At 41.7% G+C, this 21,367-nt stretch overlaps 3 protein-coding genes across 12 annotated transcripts in view; 1 reads left to right on the forward strand and 2 right to left on the reverse strand.

The window, feature by feature from the left end:
* POLG2 (DNA polymerase gamma 2, accessory subunit) overlaps window positions 1–4,819 on the reverse strand; it is a 53,204-nt gene extending 48,385 nt beyond the window's left edge. For all 5 annotated transcript variants that reach the window (XR_013825140.1, XM_079905981.1, XM_079905980.1 and 2 more), the window contains exon 1: window positions 3,871–4,819. Coding sequence is in view for 4 of the 5 variants with exons in the window: in XM_079905981.1 (XP_079762107.1) it covers window positions 3,871–4,423 (553 nt within the window). In the remaining variant the exon portion in view is untranslated. The remainder of the gene's footprint in view (window positions 1–3,870) is intronic.
* Window positions 4,820–7,130: 2,311 nt separating this feature from the next.
* On the reverse strand, window positions 7,131–13,751 carry DDX5 (DEAD-box helicase 5). 2 transcript variants are annotated; one of them, XM_079906115.1, is made up of 13 exons: window positions 13,522–13,751; window positions 12,166–12,331; window positions 11,733–11,829; window positions 11,510–11,643; window positions 11,327–11,392; window positions 10,938–11,079; window positions 10,696–10,856; window positions 10,434–10,606; window positions 9,994–10,104; window positions 9,691–9,752; window positions 9,528–9,587; window positions 8,041–8,265; window positions 7,131–7,837 (listed from the first exon to the last, which is right to left on the reverse strand). In XM_079906115.1, exons 1-13 carry the CDS (start codon window positions 13,563–13,565, stop codon window positions 7,434–7,436), a joined length of 1,845 nt encoding a protein of 614 aa, XP_079762241.1. In that variant the 5' UTR covers window positions 13,566–13,751; the 3' UTR covers window positions 7,131–7,433. The 2 variants fall into 2 exon arrangements, with proteins under 2 accessions (XP_079762241.1, XP_079762240.1); XM_079906114.1 differs by lacking the exon at window positions 13,522–13,751 and adding an exon at window positions 12,703–13,329.
* Window positions 13,752–14,251: 500 nt separating this feature from the next.
* The window catches only part of CEP95 (centrosomal protein 95), a 59,457-nt gene continuing 52,341 nt past the window's right edge, over window positions 14,252–21,367 (forward strand). For 3 of the 5 annotated variants that reach the window (XM_079903658.1, XM_079903659.1, XM_079903660.1), the window contains exons 1-4: window positions 14,252–14,618; window positions 16,069–16,197; window positions 17,282–17,389; window positions 20,482–20,592. In XM_079903658.1, the coding sequence (XP_079759784.1) occupies window positions 14,600–14,618; window positions 16,069–16,197; window positions 17,282–17,389; window positions 20,482–20,592 (367 nt within the window). In that variant the 5' untranslated portion in view covers window positions 14,252–14,599. Of the gene's footprint in view, window positions 14,619–14,714; window positions 16,198–17,267; window positions 17,390–20,462; window positions 20,593–21,367 lie in introns of those variants that run through there. The other 2 variants (XM_079903662.1, XM_079903661.1) reach the window with 2 other exon arrangements.

The raw sequence follows: 21,367 nt of genomic DNA on the forward strand, positions 1-21,367 counted from the left end.
ACCTAGATTCACCAATTGTCAACATTCTGCCACATTTATTTTCTTTCTTGTTCACCCCAAAACATTTTAGCATGTACCTCCTAAAATTAAAAATATTCACTGTATACCACTATTACACCATTAAATTAATCATAATATCATAATTTCACCTAACTTATGGTCAATATTCTATTTTCTCGAATTGTCACCCCAAAAGCCATTTACTGCTGCTCTCTTTCTCCCTAATTAAGGTTAACTCACTGCATTTTATTAGGTCTCTTAAATCACTCTGAAACTAGAATATTTCCCCTGACTTCTCCCTCTCTAACTTTGCTTTTAATGATATCAATTTTTAATTTGAGAACAGGCCAGTCATAGATTATCTCACATTAGATTTGTCTGAATTTTTCCTTATTTAATTTGGGTTAATCATTTTTAGCAGGAATAAATACTACATAGTTGATGTATATGTGCTGTTGCATCCTAACAGGAGTAACACAGTATCAAATAATCCCACTTTTAATGAAACCAGATTTGATTACCAAGTTAAGGTAGTGAATATCCTTTCCCCAACATTATCCTGCTCCCCAACAATCTTCCACCCAATATTTTATTTTATTTATTTTTTAACAAAGGGGCAATCGTTTTCTTTTAATTAATTAATTAATTTTTGGCTGCGTTGGGTCTTCGTTGCTGCATGCGGGCTTTCTCTAGTCGTGGCGAGAGGGGGTTGCTCTTGTTGCGGTGCGCGGGCTTCTCATTGCAGTGGCTTCTCTTGTTGCAGAGCATGGGCTCTAGGCGCACGGGCTTCAGTAGTTGTGGCTCATGGGCTTAGTCGCTCTGTGGCATGTGGGATCTTCCCGGACCAGGGCTCGAACCCGTGTCCCCTGCATTGGCAGGCGGATTCTTAACCGCTGCACCACCTGGGAAGTCCCACACCCGATATTTTAGAATCTGTTGATGAACCCCTGCTTGAATTATTATACCGAGGATTACAAAATCATAAAAAGGTGATTTTTCTATCCTACCTTTCCTTCTACATTTATTGCATAGCTCCTACAAAGACAAACTCTTTCCAACTACTCTTTCTACCAGCAGCCTCAATTACTTAATTTTTTGTTTAACACTGTGGATTAGATTTTTAATTTTATTTAATGTGTTCTGATCCCATTACCATCAATATTTATTTTAATGTTCAATTTGTCCCAAACTTAGCCAGTGGGAGTCTCCTTCAAGCCAGCATCTATGTCCTTTTAACATAAACCCACTAGTCTTCTAGTAATTCTTTGCTTTCTAGCACCATAAACTGTGCCAAAGACACTTTGTACTGCCCTGCCCCATACCTGGAATGAGCCATTTCTCCAAGCACTGGTTCCTTTAGAAACCAAATTCTGGGTACTAGGTGTGTTCATTGCTATTGTCATCGCTTCTAGGCCCCTTCAATGAAGAAAGTTAGGAAATTTGTATTTTTAAAAAATCATGAATTCACACTGATAGTCAATTCAAATGTAACATTATAAAGTTTATCCTTGCCTTGTTGTACATCTTTTCTCTTTCAGTGAAAATCTTGGTTCCTAATAAATCTAGCCATTGGTCTATTTGCTTTATCCTATATGTGAAACAGCTTCAGAATTATAATCCCAACATTTCTACTTACAATAAATCAATACAATAAAGTTCAAGATTTCTTTGTAGTTCTTTATGCACTTAGATTATATCCCACTAAATGATAACACTGTGTTCAAAAGTTACTTGATTTGAGATTTCCACTTCTGGTAATAGTAGACAAGCTTGTTGATAACAAGAAAAACTGGTCAAGAAACTGAAAAAAAGAATCTGTTTAAAGACACAGGAGAGCTGTCAAGGCAGTAAGGACTTGAGGGTCCAAGATTTGGAGAGAATGTAAGAACAGAGGTGAACCCAACATTTAGTGCTGCTTTTCCAATCTGAAGTAGGAGAACTAAGAAGCTGAAATGCTGAGCAGAGCTTCCTGACATTGTATGGGGCTAGGAAGCCCCAAAATTGTAGTTCGAGGCTCTTAAGGAGGAGGGGCTCTGGAAAACACCCCAGCCTTTCACTACGTACACTCAAAGGGCTACACTCTAGGAGCAGAGGTGAAGCAAAAAGACTGAAATCCAGCCTCAATACACTTAATCCCGGATTGTATTAAGAAGATATGCCCTAGCTGCCTGCCAAAAGCAAAAGTAAACCCTCCCAGGTAGAAGAAAACAATGCCACCCAGAGCCTCAATTTATCTCTACAATTAACACACAAAGTACCTAGAAAATCGAAAGTCCAAATGACCAAAAGCCCAGAGTAAGACAGATAACAGAAACCGACATATCTGAGTTATCAGATATAGACTTTTAAGTGTAATTAATGTGTTCAAGAAAGCTGATAACAAGATGCTGGGGGGTGAGTCTAACATATGTGTAATTAATCACAGAAGGACAGAAGAAAGAATGGGGCAGTAACAATATTTGGAGAAAAAATGGCTGAGAAATTTTAAAAACCGTTCATAAGTAGAGGCTACCACAATAGCTCAAACATGAAATAAAGAGGGTAAGGGCACTGGGCATGGAAAGAAATGGCAAACTGGTACTCAGAAGCTAAAAACACTAGACAACCAAAAATTTGGCAAGTAAGTGGATTTAAGTTTCTAAAGGCAAGAAAATGTCTGGCACATCAATAAATGCTTTGATGAATCTAAGAGAGCTATGTTTCATTTTCTAATAGGGAAGAAAAGATTTATTTGTTTTGGGACATGGTAATGAGCAGTGATTTAACTTCCCCAAAGTAAAATCATCATAGAATAATTAAAGTAGTACAAATCAAAATTGTCACGTTTACCCACCAGTTTAAGTTTGCTTTATTTTATTAAGGAAATCTTTAAAAGTTTACAATATAGGTATCAATTTTCAGAGAACCATGGACACTGGTTATTTTAAATTACTTCCTAGTACCACTTAATAAAAAATGGTAAGAATAGCATTTTGCAAAGATGAGATGCTGTGGCAGCAAGTCTGTCCTGTAAAAATTCTAAATTTTTTTTTCCAGAATCTCTGCTATCATGATCTATTTGACTTTGAAGGCATATTGTGCCCTACAAATTTCTGTGTATTCACTCAAGAATCGCTTATAAAACTTGATTAGTCCTATTATTCTGCCAATTCAAAAATTACCTTAAGGGCTCTTCAAACAACAGATTGTGTAGATCAGTTTTCGGTAAGAAAAACTGGGGGAGGGCATTTTCTTGTTGCTCTAAAAAAACAAGCTCTCGATTAGCCTATAGTGTGTAAAAAAAAGAAAACTATGGAAGTACTTATAAATATTTCAGTAACAATGAACCAATGATTCAAACACACGATTTAATTTAGGTCCTAATTCTAGGGCCGCTCAATAAACTCCAAAATTCTAGGGTTGCCTTGTGAAACTGAGAGCTTTATTAGAGCCTTGGGCCGGATTCTTTTTTTTTTTTTTTTTTTTTGCGGTACGCGGGCCTCTCACCGCTGCGGCCTCTCCCATTGCGGAGCACAGGCCCCGGACGCGCAGGCTCAGCGGCCATGGCTCACGGACCCAGCCGCTCCGCGGCATGTGGGATCCTCCCAGACCGGGGCACGAACCCGTGTCCCCTGCATCGGCAGGCGGACTCTCAACCACTGCGCCACCAGGGAAGCCCCGGGCCGGATTCTTTAAGGAACAATAACGATCCCATGAACCAGTTTTCTCCAAGGCAGCAACACTGTCAACAAACCCAACTGCTTCAAGAAGACTGAGAACCAGATAATTTCCTTTCCATGTGAATACAGGGCCAGCTGCAATCTGGGAAATCGAGCGAGTCTGCCTTTCCACCCCGACACCTATTTTGAAGCATGAAATCGTGAAGCATACCGTGAAGAAGGTTCTCCCGTAGTTTCCCAGAAGTTTTCAGTAAGTTCTCAAGAAATGCTCCTAGCTGTTCCTTACTCAGCTCTTTGTCTTGCAAGATTTCGCGTAGCGTTTCTGCAGAAACTAACTTGAAGGCACTGTCCCCGGGCAGCGAAGGGCCTGGTTCATGGTAGAGGGCGTCTACCGGGAAGACCTGCTCCCTGAACACCACCACCGCGGACCACCATTCCGCCGCCAGGTTCTTCCGCAACTCTATACCCAAGGGGCCAAGGCCGGGGTGGCACCCGCTCAGAAGAGAATCTCGACTAAGCTGTCGCTTGGTGCCACTGAGGAAACGCCTTTTCTGACAGATCTCAACCAGCACCTCGCTCTCCTCGCCGCCAGACTCGGGGCCTTCTCTCAGCTCGCTCACCGGGGGCAGCTCCCCGTGCGACCTCAAGGGCCCTACAAAGGAGCCGCTCCCTTCCGTCAACTGCCTCCCATCTACTCGACTAAACCCAGACAGCAGGCACCTGCAGACTTTCTGGCCGGCCCTGACGGCTGCACCACAGCGCATCGCCCTCAGGAATAAAAGTGCACAGTCTCCTATGAAAGGCTAACATATGTGTAATATGGGCCCCGAAAACCCGCCACAACCGGGAGTAGGGGGCCACCTGCGCAGGCGCGACGGAAGTGAGCGTGCGCGCGGCCAATCCCACCAACGGAAGTACGTCACTGCGTTCCGGCCGCTGCCGCCACCGCCGCGTGCCTATCCCACTCGCCAAGGCGAAGTTATTAGGCTTCCTGTCTCTTACATCCGTCACGTCCGGCTCTACTTGTTCTTTTTGTCTTCAACACCGATAAAGATCATTCCCATCTACTTTTCACTATCCCGCTGTTGCCACTATTGAGTCAGCTTTACCTTCCCTTTTTTTTTTTTTTCCGCAAATGAAACAGACTATTTCGGTGGCCTTCCCTGGTGACGCTGTGGTTGAGAGTCCGCCTGCCGATGCAGGGGACACGGGTTCGTGCCCCGGTCCGGGAAGAGCCCACATGCCGCGAAGCGGCTAGGCCCGTGAGCCATGGCCGCTGAGCCTGCGCGTCCGGAGCCTGTGCTCCGCAACGGGAGAGGCCACAACAGTGAGAGGCCCGCGTACCGCCAAAAAAAAAAGTAAAACTACTTCGGTATTCTACAAACTACCACTTAAGTACACCTTCTCAGCCTTAAGGGTTCACAAAAATAAATCTTGGTTCCCCTCTTTACAACTGTACTCCTTAATGGTAGTTTAGAGACCCACGCCTTGCGTTCATCTCTAGTAAAATGCTGTCCTGCCTGCCCTCTCCTGGGAGTGCCCGTTGAGGTTGTGACGGGGAAGGAGTATAGTCCTTTTACATATTGGTGTTAAAAGGGATGCCCTGGGCCAGCAGCACCTGCATCACCTGGAAACGTTGCTTAAAAAACAAGCTGCTGAAAAGGGCCCAGCAATATTTAAACTCTCCAGGTTAACGTGGAAGCACACTGACAACGAACCACCCGTGTACAGAGTTGTTCTACCACAGTACCCTTCCTAAAAGGCCCTTCAAAAATAACTTGAGAAAACCTGCTTAAAACGGAGATCCAGGACTACGGAGCAGACTTCTGGCTTTACAGCTCCATTTTAACAGTTGGAAGAGACAGTTTATGTAAAGGGTAGCAGCTTAGCAATGAACAGAATATAGGAAGTTAAAATTCATCCCATTTAAGGTGGTGTTGGACACATTCAAAAAATCATTCCATACAGAACATGTGAAAATTTGTTTAAAAAAAAGATGCTAGTAAAACGGTATTGCTGGAAAGCAATTATATTAACTGCGAAGCTGGGTAACATTTATGTGTGTTTTCCACACCCCGGAAACACACGAGAGGCCTAAACGCAAATAAATAAAAGAGAGAACGGGGAGAAAAATCACATTTATTAGTTAAGACAACCACAGGCTGGACACAACACACATGCTAAAAAGTGGACTGTCTTTTAAAACTTACTTCAAAAGGTAAAGAGTTAAATATTTTCCACAGCCCCACAATCATTTAAGTGTTTACAAAATAAAAGGCCCACGTTAGACACTGAACAGAAAATGTAATAAATACTCCAACCTACCCCAAAAGCTTCTTGTAAGTTAAAAGTCATAATGAATTTGACTAATCATGCTATTGAAAACTGTTCAATTACTAGAGCCTGAACCAGTTTTCAATGTATTAGTCCTAAAAATACCACTCGTTATCCTGCCCCAGGAAAATTCTAGTTCAGTCTTACATTTTAGACATAAGGCATTAACACCAATTAAAGCCTCACTTTAATAATCAGTATTTAAATGCAGTCTCATAAAGACCTTTTCTCTTCTTGCAAAAAACACACACCAGAGCTGCTGGGAAGACATTCAGGTCTTACTTCTAGCCATCACTGAAAGGAAGTATTAAGGTTGGTGAGCCAAAGTTAAACCTAAAGCTACCCACTGGATCTTTTTAGCAATAAACCCACGTTGACCCTAACAGAAGGACCTATATCGTCGTCTCCGTGCTTTTGGTAACATGGCTTTCCTCTAGGTTAACCGTTAATTTCGAGGATTTTCCTAATGTTCATTTGAACATAAATACACCTTACATTTTGAGTTCCCTGAATTACTAGACATTCATGACTCCCAGTGTGACTACAGTTAAGAGTCCCAGGAAGCCTGTGAAACGAGCCTCACTCTATACTACCTACACTAACACTGAAAACAAATTCAAACTTAGCTCTTGGCCAACCATCTTTTTAAGGGTGTAGTCTTTTCAGCTTCGTTCAGTATTTCAGTTAATTCATAACATGGCCAGGAGCACAAATATAATCTCTTCAAAAATAAGTTATTTGGAGAGTTCTCTAATTATAAATTTTGCAAAAGGAACAAAAGTCATCTGTGTTCTCACACTAAGCAGTCTGAGGGTGGGGCTATAGTTATTTCCTGTATGTTTTAGTATCTCATTTCACCACTCTGCTAAGAAACTATTAAATGACTCACCTGATGTTGAGAAGTAGAGAGCTTTTATGCAATCTAACCTAGAATTGTTAATCAACCTAAATCAATCGCATTTTAATCCTTAAAATAGGAATAGATCACAGGAAGAAGGGCCTTCTGATCTTCCCACTTCCCAAAACGAAACTATAGAAAGGAGCACTCAATTTAAGTTTTTATGATTAAAAAAAGACCATCTAAGCCAAGTTTTACATGACATTATATATGTAAAATAAAGTACCATTTCCACTTAATTCAGTCTTCAAATATTTTTTATTGGAAGGCCATGCATTGCCTTCATTTATTTTATTTCAAATCACTGTACATTTACTTTTGTGAAAACACTGCCTGCATTTTCTAGTACAAAAAAAACCTAAAAATTGTTTCAGGAATGTAGAGAAATATCCAACTTAAATAGCGAAAAAGTGCACCATAATTACTGCTGCACTGCAGTCATTTCTGCATTTCCCATGTTTCTTAAATAACTATCTTGTCTGATAACACACGATATAAAGAGCAATTATGAAAAACAGACATTTACATATACTTCTAAAGTCTTATTGAGAATATCCTGTTGGCATTGGATAACCAATCATAGGCGCAGCTGCAGTAGCAGGATATGCATATGCCTGTTGGTTCATACCATTGTGCATATTTGCAACATTACTTCCATATTGCTGAGTGCTATCATAACCATTCTGGTAAGTCCCTGTTGGATTACCAGTCCTAAAACTGGTCTGTATACCAGCAGACACAAAATTACTTCCAAAGCTCCCATTGGTGTAATTTGCAGCACTGTAAACACCATTTTGAGTTTTTGCCCCAAAATCTCTCTTAAGCAGACTAGAATAACCTCGGTCATAATTTTCCCTGTCTCTAAATGTATTAAATCCACCCCTTTTGCCCGCAGAGTATCTGTCCCGACGGTCATCCTTCATGCCTCCTCTACCCCTGGAACGACCTGTCAAGAAAAAAATTGCAGACTTGATTATTTCCATGGCATAAATCATTACTAACAAAAGAATTAGGTCTATCCGTTAAGTATTTTTTCAACTCCATTCTTCACTGAAGATTTTACTCACCCGCCAATACCATTTAAAACTGATTTGTAGACAATTAGGTGACCCCAAACCACCGACATTTCTTATCAAAGGTTGGTCTTACCTGAACCTCTGTCTTCGACCAACTGAAGCAATTTGGGATTAATTGCTTGATTAGCTTCACGAAGCACAGAGATAAGGTCGCTCACTTGCTTTATGTTATTAGGTGTAAAGAAAGTGTATGCTGTGCCTGTTTTGGTACTGCGAGCAGTTCTTCCAATTCGATGAATATAATCCTCTGAGGAGTTAGGGTAGTCATAATTGATGACAAATTTCACATCTTCCACATCTGTAAGGTGTTGCAGTGTGGCAAAATAGCAATGTACGGAGTTTTGCACACCACAACAGCCAGACCAAAAATAAAAAGTTAGACAATTGTATTCCCAAGAAGGTATGGGCTGCAAAAAATAGTTAAAATGGTTATCCATTCCCTGTAGGAATACCATTGAGGTTGGGTGGGAGGGGGGGGAGGGGGGAGAAAAAAAGAAAAAGCACACGTCATCCTTATGCCTCATTACCCACCCAATGATGGAGCCTGTCAAAAGGACGTGTGTATTCCCTAACACATTCCCAAATTAACAATCCCCTTACAGATCATCAAGTGACATCTGAATGCTTCTGCGCAGTAGGGCCACTATTAAAGGTTCACAGCAACCTCCTCATGTGCTCTCGTTTTGAGGACCTTTCAACAAAAATATACACGGTCCTTTGCATTACACACTTATCAGAAGTTCAAAATTCTGGCCACACTGCTTGTCTTGCCAAGACCTTACAACCGCAGCTGCAAGAAAAACATACCTGTCCCCCAAAAGTTGTTTTTATGCACTGTGTCTCGTCTAGGCAAGCGCTTCCAAGAAGCCAGGATTCACTTGAGAATGTGTCTCTCTCTGGCAGGTCTCGACATGACGACTACTGTGCAGGTGAGGGAGGAACTTTCAAAGCACTGCTTTCTTTTCCCACTGACTAAGTGTGAGAAGTTGCTCCTGCTCTAGATTTTATGTGCCAGTACTCACCAATTTGTAAAAGGCTTAGTACCTTTTAAAGCTGCTCTCTCCATTTCAAACTTGAACAAAAATTTCATTGAACATTGAAGTTTGGAAATATTTCTTCGACATTTCAGCAAACTCACTGAAACTCAAAGACCCACAGATCACAATAAACAGTTTGAAACAATGCTGTACCATGGCAATCATGCAAAGCATGGGACAGAATAAATACCACGGCAGTGAACTGTGAGGATAACTTCCATTTTTTTCCCCCGGAGAGAACAGTTTACGGGGCAGAGGTGGTATGTTCTGCCTTTTGAAGATTACTGGCACACTTTCAGCTTTTCACCTCTCTAATCGACTGGAAGCAGCCAGCCGATCACTAGTCCTCCATCCCCCTCGAGTCCTCCGATTGTCATGCCTAGGCCTTGCCACAAAGACTGCACCTTTATATGAAAAAAACTTAGAAAAAATGCAGAGGTTAAAGAAAGCAATAAACTTTCTTTAAAAAAATTATATGGAGATCTTCTGAGAAACCAAGCCATGAATTCGAGTTTGTACTAACCTAGCCCTCTGGAGGCCACATCTGTAGCAATCAGAATAGGAGCCTTTCCATGTTTGAATTCTGGAAAAAACAAACAAAAAAAAGGCACATATATAATTACTGACGTGAATGGAAATTGTAGGGTTTTTTTTTGGGGCGGGGGGACTTCACTTGAAATACTTACCATTTAGAACCCAGTCACGTTCCTGTTGACTCTTGTCGCCATGGATACCCATGGCAGGCCACCTAAATTAAAGGAAAGTTACGTTAGTAGTCTCATTTAAAACCTCATAGATTTTAATCAAGTGATAAACCATTTTTGGTCACAGACCCTTTTAATTTTGCCTGAAATGATGTATATACAGTCTTACCTATACTACCAGATTATTCCTACTTTTGAAACGCAAATCTACCACTGATTAAAGTTTGCCCTTCCCCTACACTCAGCTCTAATAAATATCTGCTTCAATGGAAGGAGTCCACATACCCATCTCTCCTCATTTTTCTAGTGAGTTCATCACATCTTCTTTTGGTTTCAACGAAAACAATGGTTTTATTCTCCTTCTCACTCATGATCTCTTCCATTAAACGAATAAGCCTTGAAGGAAACAAAAAATTGTGAATTCTAAAAGAAGTCCACAGTTATGATGAGCAAAACACTAACTTTAATCTACATGGCTACAAATTAAAAAGAAAACACCTGCTTAACCTTTCAAATAGTTCTACCTTAGGTCCTTAAATACACCACACAAGTCTTTTTACTATAAGAGCGCTATACTAAAACGGTGATAGCCAACGAGTACCTGAATGAAGGAAGCAAAACAGTTTTCAGAGTGACTGACAGACTAATTTCAAGTTAACATTCAGATTCCACCCAACTGAAAGTCACTTTTAAGAGAACATTTGAAACAATATAGTCAAACTTACTTTTCATCCTTTTCTACGTCATGACACACATCCACAATCTGAAGAATGTTGTGATTTGCACTCAGTTCTAGTGCACCAATGTTTATATGAATATAGTCTTTCAAGAAATCTTCAGCAAGCTGTCTTACTTCTTTTGGCCAAGTAGCACTCCACATTAGGGTTTGCCTATCAGGCTAAAGATTTTTGGATTTAAAAAAAGCATTGTATTCTAAGAATGGATTTAGAGCTAAATTTGAAGAGAACACATTTGAAGGGCACTTACTCTTATCTGATCCACAATCTTCCTTATTTGGGGTTCGAATCCCATGTCAAGCATTCTATCTGCTTCATCAAGGACAAGGTAAGTGGTTCTTCTTAAATTGGTTTTCCCACATTCTAAAAAGTCAATCAGTCTTCCAGGTGTTGCAATACAGATTTCCACACCTTCAATTAAACACACAAATGCAACCATGACATTTAAAACTTTCAGCACCACCAGTGACAAATAAAAACCTTGTTACATACCTCTCTCCAAATCACGTATCTGTGGTCCCTTGGGAGCACCACCATAAATACAAGTGGACTTCAAGCGACATGCTCTACAGTATTCAGCAGCTACTTGCTGTACCTGTTGGGCCAGTTCCCGAGTTGGTGCCAGCACCAAGCACTATGAAAGAAAAAGTGGAACACCTTTAGCAGAGTCCTGGATTCTAGTTTTAGAGTGACAACTTACTAGTGTTACACACTGGCAGATGACTTACTCTGTCAATACCCAAAGCAACTTTGTCTCTAGGTTAATTGGATAAGATCACTAATATCTCTATATAAAACCAGCACAAATTGACTTTTGCTATACATTCCACAAATTTCTACACTTCTAACCAAAAACTGATAGAATATATACGTAAACTTACAATAGGCCCATCACCTCTCTCTAGAAATGGCTGATGATTGATGTGGACAATGGCAGGCAGCAAATACTGTTCAGGGAAAAAGCAAACAACAGAAGTTATATTCAAATACTTCTAGTTTCTTTTAATTCCCAACCAATTTTCTCTAGCACATGTCACATAACTCAAAAGTTCTCCCAAACTTACAGACAACGTCTTCCCAGATCCAGTTTGTGCTACCCCAACCATATCCAATCCACTTAGAGCAACTGGCCATCCCTGAGCTTGAATAGCTGTGGGTTCAGTAAAGTTCTGCCTTGCAATCACATCCATGACGTTTGCTGTAATTATTGACAGCAATTAAAAATCAGTAATGCCAAGAAAAAAAACAATTAAAAAGAAAAACAAAGTGAGGAAAACTAGCACTTACCAGGGAAGTTTGCTTCATAAAAATTCAGGACTGGCTTTGGACAGTTGTGACCTCTGACTGTAATTTCCTTGCTTCTTCTGTATGTCTCTACCTCTTGCTACAAAACAAATCATAATAATCCAGTGAAGTCTCATAACTCCCACTAACTAAAAATAAGGCCCTGATTTATAATTATCTACTTTAAGATGACCTTCAAAAATTTGGATCCATACAGAAAACTGCATGTAGTATAAGAACCACCTATTATGTTACACTCAACTCTTCCACGTAAAAGTCAACGTCCCATATCTCCAAAAGTGAGTAACACCTCTTCCCCAACTACTTACTTGGAAAACATGAGTTTCCCAAAATTTGTGAGAAATTTCTAGTCAGATTTTGATTCACTGAAAAGTTAATGAGTTATAGCCTGAAAAAGCCACATGAAATTACTCACTGCTGTACGCCTAGCCAAATCAGGGTGTTCCTGATAAAAATTCTTCTCAAATTTGGGCAGCTCATCAAGATTCCACTTCTTTTTAACCAGTTTCTCCCCAGGGTTTCCAAACTTCTTTCCAGATAAGGGCCCTGCCCTACTTCCTCCAAATCGAGGGGCACCAAACCTAAAATTAAAAAAAAAAAAGTTACATTTTCAAACACATACAGACTGACTTACCATCCGTGAGCATATGCTAAAGATCAATAAAAGATTGGAGATGGAAGACCCAGTTGTCCTTAGCGATTGGTCATTCTTTCAAAAGCCACAATAAGCACCGCATCTCCCTCATTTCGCGTTTTGCGAAGTCCACACCACTGAAGCCAAATCAACAGCCCGGGATTTACCAGGTCGGAAACTGGCTGCCCGAACACTAGTTCCGATTACAAGGATAGACAACAGCTGGTGGCTACTCATCTTTTCCACAAGACTAAAAACTAAATGTCTAAGAACGACAATAAAGAAAGAAGAAAGCAGCTTAATAATGACGCTATTTACCAACCATCCTCAAGCAACAGAGCTTCGGTTTTAATGGATAACGGAACAACACAGGCAATGAAAGCAGAACAAGGAAGGTGGTCTCGGAAACAGTCACGCAAGCCAATCGAGTCGGGGGGATCCCGCAGAAGGACTCCCGACCGAGAAAGCGAAATTATATAACGCAAAGAAAAAGAGGAGGAGGAGCTGGAGACTACCGGGGGAGGAGTCCCGACCCGGGCGGAGTCGGCCGGGCGGCGTTCCCGCTGGGGCGGCGCTTCCCCCTTTGTCTCGCATTTCTCTCTGCGCCACATTTTCTCGACGCTGCCATTTTGAGCTCCTCCGCCGGGCGGGGTAACAAAGGCGCCGCCGCCATGTCCGCCGCCGGCATTTTCTACCCACGGCTCAGCCACATGGCCGACTCCCGAGATACCTCCTGCCCTCGCCGCATTAACGGCTTCGGAGGCGGCCCCCTCGGCACCCACAAAATCCCTGAGGCCCCTAAAACTCCTCCCGAAAGGTTGCACCTAAGAGCGGCGACTTTGCCTCGAAGCACTGCGCTTTCCTTCCCTAAAAATACGATCCTTGAAATTCTCCCAACAGCTGCTAAATCATCGAGGCCGCGATGCCCCCCTCCCACACAAAAGGCGTTCTTGAAAATCGTTAACAGGAAACTCCCAGTTTTGGACAAATATCAAAATGGCGCAAACCTTCTTCAATGGAGAAGGCCCAAGGATAGGCTGAAGAAGGCGAGTTTCCACCGCCACCCCGCCCCCCGCAACCCTCATCGGCCTCCCATCCCCCACCCGCCGGGCCTGACAGGTCGGTTCCCACACTCACCCTCGATCCCGGCCGCGGTCTCGGTCACTCGAATAACCCGACATGGCGTCAATGGTTGCGGTTGGCGGGAAGCGAAGCGGAGAGAATCGAGCGCGGCAAGTCGCTGGAGGTGGCGACAGCAAAGCCTTGCGGGGGCGGCAGAGGCGGACGGACGGCGATGACAAGAACCGGCGCTACCGACAAAAGACCGGTGGAAATGAATGAGGTGCCGGCGGCGTCCCGGCAGCCGGTTTTATAGCCTGGACCGCCTCCTCCGCCGCAGAGTATGCTGGGAGCCGCTCTATGACCTAATCACTCCGCCCCTGCGCAGAGGCCGCAACGCCAGCCGGCGTTCCGGAATCCGCCATGTTATCGCCCCTCCCCCCGCGGCCCCTCCCTCAGCGTCGCCCGTTTTTCGCCCCTTACAAGGGTGGACCCACCCGGCCACCCACCACTGGGATGCCTCAGCTTGCACTCTTTTGACTTCACTTTTTTCTCGTCTTTCACACTTCAAGGAAGCTACCGCGCCCTTTTCCCGGTACAGCCCAAACAATAAAATGGCCAGGCCAGGCTAACCCACTCTGTCCACTTGGAGATGTTTACGTCTCCAGAGAGCCTTCACGCCCATAACCAACCAAGGCGGTAAGGCGGAGCCTGACTTTGTCACGTGGCTGCCCCCTCCCACCGGGTGAGCGGGCCGCACTACTTCCCCAGTTGGCTTTGGCGGAGGAGTACAAGATGGAATAGCTCACCGGAAGTGCTGTGCTAATGGCCCCGGGAGATCGGCCTGGACTGCTGGGTGACCTGGGCTGTCAAACCCACCCACCAGAGAACCTCTTAGCGGGAACTGGCCGGTGGAGAATAGTTTCTAGAGCCCGCAAACCGCCGCCTCGGCACGTGCTGCGAAAGGAAGTGCTCCCTTGGTGACCAATCAGCAGCGAGAAGCCGTTTTAACGTCCCTCCCTCTTCCACCCCTCCTTCGCGGCACTTTCGTTAGATTCTCCCTTCTGTCACAACGGGGTTTGCGCCGTGAGGCCCTCATAGGACACCGTCCTGCGCGCGCCCGGCTGGGAGTCCGGCGGCGACCTGCCTCCGCGACATGGCTGGCTCAGAGGCTGGTGAGTCTCGGCCTTGAGCCCCGGTTGTGTGTGGACTGAAGCCGTACAGTCGAAGTCCCCGAACGCCCCTGCCCATCTTATCTTGAGGCCTCGGGCAGGTCTGGGCTGCCGGTGGGGTTCGTGACAGACACCCCGTCGTAGTCGGCGGGTTTTCGGGATAGGGTCTGTCAGCCCCGCTCCCCGGCTCCTTTGAAGCGGTCGAGCCTGATTTAGGGGCGGGGGGAGAGAAGGGCCCTGCGGCGAGGTCCGCGGCACGCCCGCATCCTGGCTGCAAAACGGGCTGTCAGAAAGCCATCCCCGGACAGCTATTTCTCTGGGGAATGTGCCCTCTGCTCTTGCATTGTGGGGACTGAGTCCATATCTGCATCTGTTTTGAACTTTTGAGGACTGGCACTGTAAATATCTGTTGATGCTCCTTCCAAAGTAGAATAGTGGTGGACTTTTCTCTTCAGTGCTTTCTAGAGTTAACCGGCTTTAACCAGCGCCGCTTTTGTAAAGCGAATTGATTTGGTTGTCTAGGACGCTTTCATTCTTTTCTCCAAGACGGCGTTCAAACCAGTTGTCATTCTTTGGTCAGCTGTGAGTAATGGGCATGGTGAGAGGGAGATAATGTGCCTTGAAGTCACTCTTACACATACACACATTTATTTCTAGACATACTGAAGATGACGCATACAGAAAAGAATTTCCCCCTTACTCGCCAGTTATTTGAGGGAATAAGTGTTTTAAGCTTGCTAAATTACCTTTGGTCGAGAAACCCTTGAAATAATTTTGCTAATCCCAACAATAAAGGGGTGATACACAGGAAACTTCGACAGTATTGGTAATGTGCTAGCTCTGGATTTAGAGACGTTTTTATGTATTTCTCAAATTTTCTTTCATATACATCAAATATAATTAAAAATAGAACAGATGCAGTAATGTTGGTGTCATTACTCCAGTTATTAACAGCCTAAGTTAATCCCCACCTGTTTGGCATCAGAGACGCTCCACCTTGAACAAGATAATTGGGTAGAAACATGACTAATGCTGTGGGGAATTTGAAGCAACAGCCATTAATTAGTTTCTAGTAACCTCATTATTATTCACAATCTGTCTTACATAAAACATAATATTCCTGTTTATTTGTAAATGTGTTTTAAATAAAAAGACCTACGTATGGCTTGTAAAATGGGGACTATGGTAAGTAACTTAAGATTTTAGGTTGCAACAGTGAAAATTGGATTTGCATCATAGTTTTGACTACATTGAAATTATTGGAAGTCATCTCAAGAAATTAAATACATCTTTTCAAAAATCATGACTAGGAGGGTCTTTGAAGTTCTCTAACAAATTCCTTATTTTCTATAGAATTCAGTGTCTGTTTTTGTGGCGAGGGGGGTTTAAATGAACGTATATGATTTTTTCTAGTACTAGTTAAGGCTGATCTTTTCCCTTCCTTTCCCAACAGAGTGGGTAACCATTGCCAATAATCTTCTTTTGCAATGTCATATACACCTGAGGATTCGAGAACTAGAAGACTGTGATGCTAATGTTTTTATTGCTCTTTATCAGTCTATTTTGGGAGAAAAGGTACCAGGTAAGAGTACTTAAAAGTGGGAGTAATAGTGTCTGTATATTAGACCATAAGTTTCTAGGGTTTTCTAGTTAGATCCTATAGTATATATATAAATTCTTGAGTTTTCTCTTTGCGTACATCTTATTTCTATCTGAATAATAGCATTCATTGCCTTAATGAATACCTTAGGAGACCCACCTGTAATAACTGCCTTGGTCATCAACTATTTAATCATTCATAATGCCCTGTGAAAGTCACACCTTTTCTGTAAATGTACCTTCATAGTTCTAAAATCGAGTGGAATTTGGAAACTTGTTGAATCCTGGTATTTAACCAATGTTACGGATAAGAATTGTTGTTTGCACTTTGTTCCTGGTTAAATATCTCAGAGTTCTTATCCATAGATTGCTCTGCTGCCTCTGTATCTTTATCTAGTTTATAACCATTAAGCACTAAAGTTCTGTGAAGTCTCTCTTCCCTCCATTACCATGAGTCAGTGCCCTCATTGCTTTCTGGAATAATGGTATGGCCTCCAGCTGGTATCTTTGATACTAGTCTCAACTCTCTTTAGGGTTCAGAGGCAGGTAGTTATTAGACCAGTCTTTTAGAATACTTTTTTCATCCTTCCCCAAGACATTCATCTTCCTCAGTACCAGAGGAGAAACTCCAAATTTAAGTTGTTAAAATCTTTCTGCATTATGCTGATCTTACAAACCTTTATACCAGTAATTCCCAATAGGCTGCTTTAACAAGACATACACAGACCCCTCCTTCACACCTGCCTATGGCTATAGGTTAAAGTGTCCCTTGTATTTTCTCCCTTATTAGAGTATTAGCATCTCCTTGAATTCAGGGACCTTTTTAGCTTTCTTTAACACGGTGCTTATTATAAAGCATGTTTATATATATGTTGATTGAATAAATATTCAGCCATATTCAATCAAATATTCAGCCACTAAAGATTTTGCTTTGTGGAATTCAGGCTCTGTTTATCTGTATGTTATAGCTTGCTCTGTTTGGGCAGAGCTCAGAGGCCTGGTCAGAGACAGGTAGATGAAAACTTGGACTCTCATAGATGCAAAATTATGTAGTTTTTTTCCCACAGACCTCATAGCTATTCCCAGGAGTCAAGAGGATGAAGCTCACAATGTACAAGCAGTAATTGATTCATTGGCTTTGGATTATCTGCAGGTCAGCTTGTCTCACATAACAGGTTGGTATATACTTAACCATCAGATAATTTTGCGTTTTACTAAAATCATTTGTTTTGTAGCATTCTAGATATTGTTTAACCAAATGAGTAAGCTTGTGAAATAGACCAAACAGCAAGACTGAGCCAAGACAATTCACTGGTATAGTTAAGACAACCATCCTTACGAGCTTTTCCAGGAGTCATACACTGAGTTTGGGATAGGTCTAAGATACAAGAATCCTAGCTGGTAGTTTGAGGTGTGTTTTGTTGTTGTTACTTTAAAGCTCTCAGTCTGCTTGTTTGTAGTTGCTAAGAATTAGAAACACCTAAATGTCCATTAATAGGGACAGGTTAAATAAATTATTGTAGCTCCATATAGGGAACTACTCTGCAGCTGTGAAAGATGATTGATGATGCTCTGTATACAACGTTCCATATTAGTGGAATGATCTCTAATATATACTGTATGAGGAAAATGTGTTGTGGTTATAATGCTAATGTGCAGAGTATGCTACTGTTTGTAAAAACAAAGGTGGGGAGAAAATATATGCAGTTGATTGAATGCCAAAGGACTCTCTAGAAGCATATGCAAAAAACCTGTAATACTGATTACCTCCAATGACAGGAACTACAGGGCTGCAGGACAAGGGTGGGATGAGACTTTTCATTTTATACCTTCTGAACTTTTTGAATTTTGAACCATGTGAATGTATTACCTGTTCAAAATAAATAAAACCGTAAATTGTTTTTCAGCCTTTTTCCAAAAAAGTGTACATGGTTGTATTCAAAAGCCAGACATACCAAATACATTTGTAAATCCCTATTTTTGGTAAATAGAAAATGAGGATTAGTTCAGTAAATTATTACAAGCTAATGAACAGAGGGAATCTTGGGGACTTGAAACTATACTTAAGTCACTAAGCGAAGGTTTTTACTGTTTTATTCTTTGACAGTCGTTAAAAGAGGTATATGTTAATAAGGATAGGTCACTTACATCTCTTATTTTGATACATCAATAAGAACAGATTTTTACAAAAATACTCTGTCTTAAGTTTTTTAGTGCAGTTCTAGGTGAATGAGTGTGGTAAACTAGTTTGGAGAAAATTCATTTTGAGGGATAACCCTGGGATTTCCCTGTTCTTTTGAAATTTGGAATGGCTTTATCACCCGAGTAGAGTAATTTCTGCTATTTGTGTTTACTAAATAAACATACTGTACACCAAGGTTTTGTCTGCTTATAGAGCTTTTTGATGCAGAGCTGCCCCTGACAACTCATACCCACCCCATCCCCATGGAAAGTTGCAAAACTGCTTACCTCCTCCAGTAGACTGCAAGGCAGCTTTTTACTCCTTCTGTGCTGTTTAAAGCAGTTTCTCCGGGACTTCCCTGGTGGCGCAGTGGTTAAGAATCCACCTGCCGATGCAGGGGACACAGGTTCGAGCCCTGGTCCGGGAGGATCCCACATGCCACAGAGCAACTAAGCCCGTGTGCCACAACTACTGAGCCTGCGCTCTAGAGCCTGCAAGCCACAACTACTGAAGCCTGCGCACCACAACTACTGAAGCCCACCCACCTAGAGCCCGGGCTCTGCAACAAGAGAAGCCACCGCAATAAGAAGCCCGTGCACCACAACAAAGAGTAGCCCCTGCTCGCTGCAACTAGAGAAAGCCTGCGTGCAGCAATGAAGACCCAACACAGCCAAAAATAAGTAAATTTATTAAAGAAAAGAAAAGTAAAGCAGTTTCTCCTACATCATGAAGCACTGCATTCTGGCGGGCAGTCTTAGTTGCTGGGTTGGCAGAGTATGCTCCCCATCCTAGAAACCAGAAGTCTTGGGTATGTCCTTGGGGTATGCTTGTATATCTTGTTAAGCCAGAAAACATAGGGCTTAAAAACAAGATTTCTGTTCAGCTGTTTTAAACAAAAAAACTCTCAAACATTGATTATCTTTACTAGAGTGTTGTAAAACATCAAATTTCTGGTTTAGGTTTGTTTTGCATCATGACTGAAGTTATGAATGGCTAGATTATCTCAAATATCAAATTTCCACTCTGCCTCTCCCATACTTGTTTGAATTCATGCCAGCTCTGATCTCCCAAAGGACAACCCAGGTGTCTCAGCAGTTAAGTTCCATCCATACCTGATGTTGATTGGAGTCCATTTTAGGTGACATTAAACATGTCAAGTTTCCATGCTTTTGCCAGTCCATGTTTTGTTAACATTTCAACTTAACATTTATTAAAAATCTATTATAGGCCAGATACTGTGCTAGGGACTGTTTAAAGATTAGTTTTAAGTATAAAGCGGGTATAGTGGGAGCTAAGGCTGGAGAGGTTGGGGGTGAGGTGAGATTAAAAGTGGTTTTATATGCAGGGACCCATGGTCAGTTTTATTTATTTTTTATTTTTTGTGGTACGCGGGCCTCTCACTGCTGCGGCCTCTCCCGTTGCGGAGCACAGGCTCCGGACGTGCAGGCCCAGCAGCCATGGCTCACGGGCTCAGCCGCTCCACAGCCTGTGGGATCCTCCCAGACCGGGGCACGAACCTGCGTCCCCTGCATCGGCAGGCGAACTCTCAACCACTGCGCCACCAGGGAAGCCCCATGGTCAGTTTTTAATCAAAAAATGGCATAATCTATACAAAGTGAATAGGAGTTAACAAATTTTAAAAATTAGGAATTCCTGATGAGAGTATCCCAAGTATTTTGTGTGTTTTATATTACTCTACTGCTATTGTTTTCAGAACAAACCACTATCTGAAAGTGTTCCCTCCTGCAATTTTTTTTACCAAACTAATAAAGTTCAGCTTAGTTGCTTTATTTATACTTCAGTATAAAACTTAGAGGATGAAGTCCACTTATTTTGCTTCTTGATAAATGAAGGACTATGCCAATGAATTATCAACCATATTATTCAAGACTACCCCTTTTTCTTCAGATATAATCAAGCATCAGGAAATTAATGTTTTTAATATTTATAATATTTTTTCTCCTGGATTAATTTATAATCCTTGTATCGTGAACAATATTTTCACAGTGGTATATCCATTTCAAAATTATGAGGCTTTCAATTTCTTGGTTAATTTTTTTTAATAGCTCTGTATTCTGTGTTCAGGAGAAAATATAGTGAAAGGAGATAAAGAATCTATTAAGAATCTCCTAGAAATATTTGATGGGTTACTGGAGTATCTTACAGAACACATCAGTGAAACATCTCACGAGAAAAGTAAGTTTAAGAAAAAAATTTGGTTTGATTTATATTCTGTGTTATGTCTCTTTGTCTTTTATCTTTTTGCCTGTTTTTCTCCATAGGAATTAGAATCACTAGTACACTATATCTGATAAATTTAATTATAAATTAAATTTCAGTTCTCATTGTTCCAAGTGGTTGAAACCTCTATCCTAGGCTACCATCATGTCTTTCATTAACTTGGTTATTGCTTATAAGTTACTTTAAAGTTAATCTACAATAGAAAGCTAAATCTGACTAAAATTGCTTACTGTCCTATTATTACATGAAATTCCTTACTCCAAAATGTTCTATGTCAGAACTGCCATTTTTGTTATAAATTTGGATACTGGGGAGGCATCAGCAGGAAGGGTTGGTACATTTCTGTCTCCAGCCTACACTTCAGTTTGTGACAGCGTGAATATTTTTTATTTCACTTGTCAAGTGACTCAGTTCTCCAAATTGTAACAGTTTATTGTATGAAATTTTGATATTTTTTTTAATGATAAAGATCATTATTGCTATATTATTTTCCAAAGGTGTCATGGTTATTTAAACTGGATCATTAATGTATAAGTGCTATTCATAATCTTTGGTTCCATAAATCCCATTTCTAGGGATTTGTCCTAAGAAAATAATACAAAAGAAAGGTGCTTGAAGGTCTTCATGCAATGTTATTTATCATTGGGGGAAAAAAACAAAACAAAGAACTTTATGTCTTAACAGTTTGAGATTGGTCAGTAAATAATATTGTATGTATTAATACACAGTG

The sequence above is a fragment of the Stenella coeruleoalba genome (genome assembly GCF_951394435.1).
Source record: "Stenella coeruleoalba genome assembly, chromosome: 19".
Lineage (NCBI taxonomy): Eukaryota > Metazoa > Chordata > Mammalia > Artiodactyla > Delphinidae > Stenella > Stenella coeruleoalba.